This window comes from Elephantulus edwardii, unplaced genomic scaffold (genome assembly GCF_000299155.1).
Source record: "Elephantulus edwardii isolate Elephantulus edwardi_28Jun2011 unplaced genomic scaffold, EleEdw1.0 scaffold00080, whole genome shotgun sequence".
Classification (NCBI taxonomy): domain Eukaryota; kingdom Metazoa; phylum Chordata; class Mammalia; order Macroscelidea; family Macroscelididae; genus Elephantulus; species Elephantulus edwardii.
The window spans coordinates 6,364,750-6,366,944 of record NW_006399830.1 but is presented as its reverse complement, the minus strand read 5'-3'; the positions used below and the strand labels follow the sequence as shown (position 1 = coordinate 6,366,944).

At 45.1% G+C, this 2,195-nt stretch overlaps 1 protein-coding gene across 1 annotated transcript in view; it reads left to right on the top strand.

The window, feature by feature from the left end:
• The first annotated feature begins 2,042 nt into the window (after positions 1 to 2,042).
• The window catches only part of CHCHD2 (coiled-coil-helix-coiled-coil-helix domain containing 2), a 4,469-nt gene continuing 4,316 nt past the window's right edge, over positions 2,043 to 2,195 (top strand). The window contains exon 1 of the mRNA XM_006889773.1: positions 2,043 to 2,093. Coding sequence (XP_006889835.1) covers positions 2,044 to 2,093 — 50 coding nt within the window. The 5' untranslated portion in view covers position 2,043. The remainder of the gene's footprint in view (positions 2,094 to 2,195) is intronic.

Here is a 2,195-nt window from a genome sequence, read left to right as displayed (position 1 = left end):
CACGCCATGATTGGCCATCCACAGTAGTTTGGGTATTTGTCCACCTTCAATTGGCTAGCCATAGCTCAGGGTAACAGTTTGGAAACCTATTTTAATCTTATCGATTACTTCAGATACAGGAATGTGGCAAACTCCTTGTGCTCTTACAGAGAAGAATTCCACTTTATGGCAGTTGATCAATCAGGATGGAATTCACCACAGGTGGGGGTTGGTTGGTTGTTAAAAAACCACTCAAGCAGGTGGGGTGGGGTTAACTGTACCAGAAACTGAGTTTCTGATAACTGGTCCTTTCATTCAGTGCACAACAACATATAAGTTATTATTCTAGTAGTATATTGATGGGAATTATTATATCCAGCATTTTGCTATCATCAAATAACCTTGTACGTTCACTATACATTCTCTCTTCAATTCAGACATGAATGATTTAGCCAGATATGGTTCACCTTTTGATACCATCTTAATTATCTAGTCTGCTATAACAGAGATACCATAAGCCAGTGGTTTTAACAAATAGAAATTTATTCTATTAGAGGCTATAAGTCCAAATTCAGGGTGCCACCTCTAGGGAAAGGCTCTTGTGTGTGTTGGCTGTAAGGAAAAGTCACTGCTGTTCCTTGTTCTAGAATGTCAAGTTGACTACTTATACAGAACAGCAGATCTGAACTCTGCCCTACATAAGAGTGTGCCTTAGGGATCTTCAAGTGTGTAGCTGAGAAACTATCCTTAGAAATCCTTACAAATATTTGGTTTATCAGATCATGGGGGATATACAGCTGGGAGAACTGCAGCCCCTATGCTATGCCTTTCTGGGTTTTTATTGAGAATCATCAGGAAGATAAAAGAAAGTCACAAGAGAATAGTAAAAAAAAAAAGGATCATGGGGAAGTCTTTTTTAAATTAGGCCCAATTAGGCAAGCTCTGGTGGCCTAGTGGCAAGAAGGTGTACTGCAATCCCAGAGGTGCATGGTTCAAATCCACCAGATGCTGTGCTGAAGAAGGAGGAACAATCTCCTCCTGTACCAGTCAGATCTGATTTGACGGTACACACACACACACACAAATAAAATAAAATAAAAATGAAAAAAAAATTAGGCCCAATTATTCTCTATTGTTTACCTTACTTCAGGAAGGAGGGATTCAGTAAATACAAACTAAAAATTATGTAGTGTCACAAAGTGAATTCTAGCTTGTATACGCCTCCGTCATATCCTGAGAGAGCGTTTGGTTTATTATTAACATTACATTTTATATTAGGCTTCCCACATTATAAGACAAAAATGAAAAAGACAAAACATCATGGGTGGTATTTTGTTGTTGTTAGGTGTCAATCAATTACAGCTTATAGTGACCTTATGAACAACTGGGAGGACCCTAGCCCTTTCCTGCGTCATTGTTTCTCTGATAGACTCAAGCCCACTGTTAAAGACATCGTGTCAATCCATTTCGCCACCTTCTTTTCCTGGCCCTTTACAAGCATCCATTGACATTAACGAGATATATATACTGAACCAACTCAGCTCTGTCAACTGCTGCCTAAAATGCTCACAACTGATATTCGTTCCATATTTATTACGCATCCACACAATGCGACTAAGCCTTTCCAAATGAGAAAGGTTCAACAAGTTGAGCTAAAGTCAGTGACAGTTAAGTCAGCCACGTGATTCACTCTTGGGGTGGGAGAGAATCCTCACGTTAATGATTTAGACGTGTGAAGAAAAGCGTGGCGGTCCTCCTACTGCCCTACGAGGCTAATGTGTAGGTTCTGACTCACCCTGCGCTCGGAAGACCTGTCGGACAGAGGAACCATAGAAACTTCCGTCTTCCCGACTCTGGCACCGCCTCCCTGACGTCATCCGCGCGACGAGGCGCGCTTTTCCCAGTGACCTTCACGGCCGCGGCGGAAGGTCGCTGCCTGTCCGCTGATTGGTCGCGCCCTGCGGCTCTCCCCGCCCCTCGCTTGCTCTTGTCTATTTGGCTCGATCGCTGCGGTAGGACTTCAGTGGTTTCTGCTTCTGGAAGAATCTCCTCCGTGAACTTACGATGCCGCGTGGAAGCCGCAGCCGCACCTCCCGCATGGCCCCTCCGGCCAGGTAAGGCGGCCAGCGCGGGCATCGGACAGTCCGGGCGCCATGACGAGGGCAAGGCCGCCCGAGGGCTCTGTCCGTCGGCGTCGGCTCGGGAAGGCCGCGGGG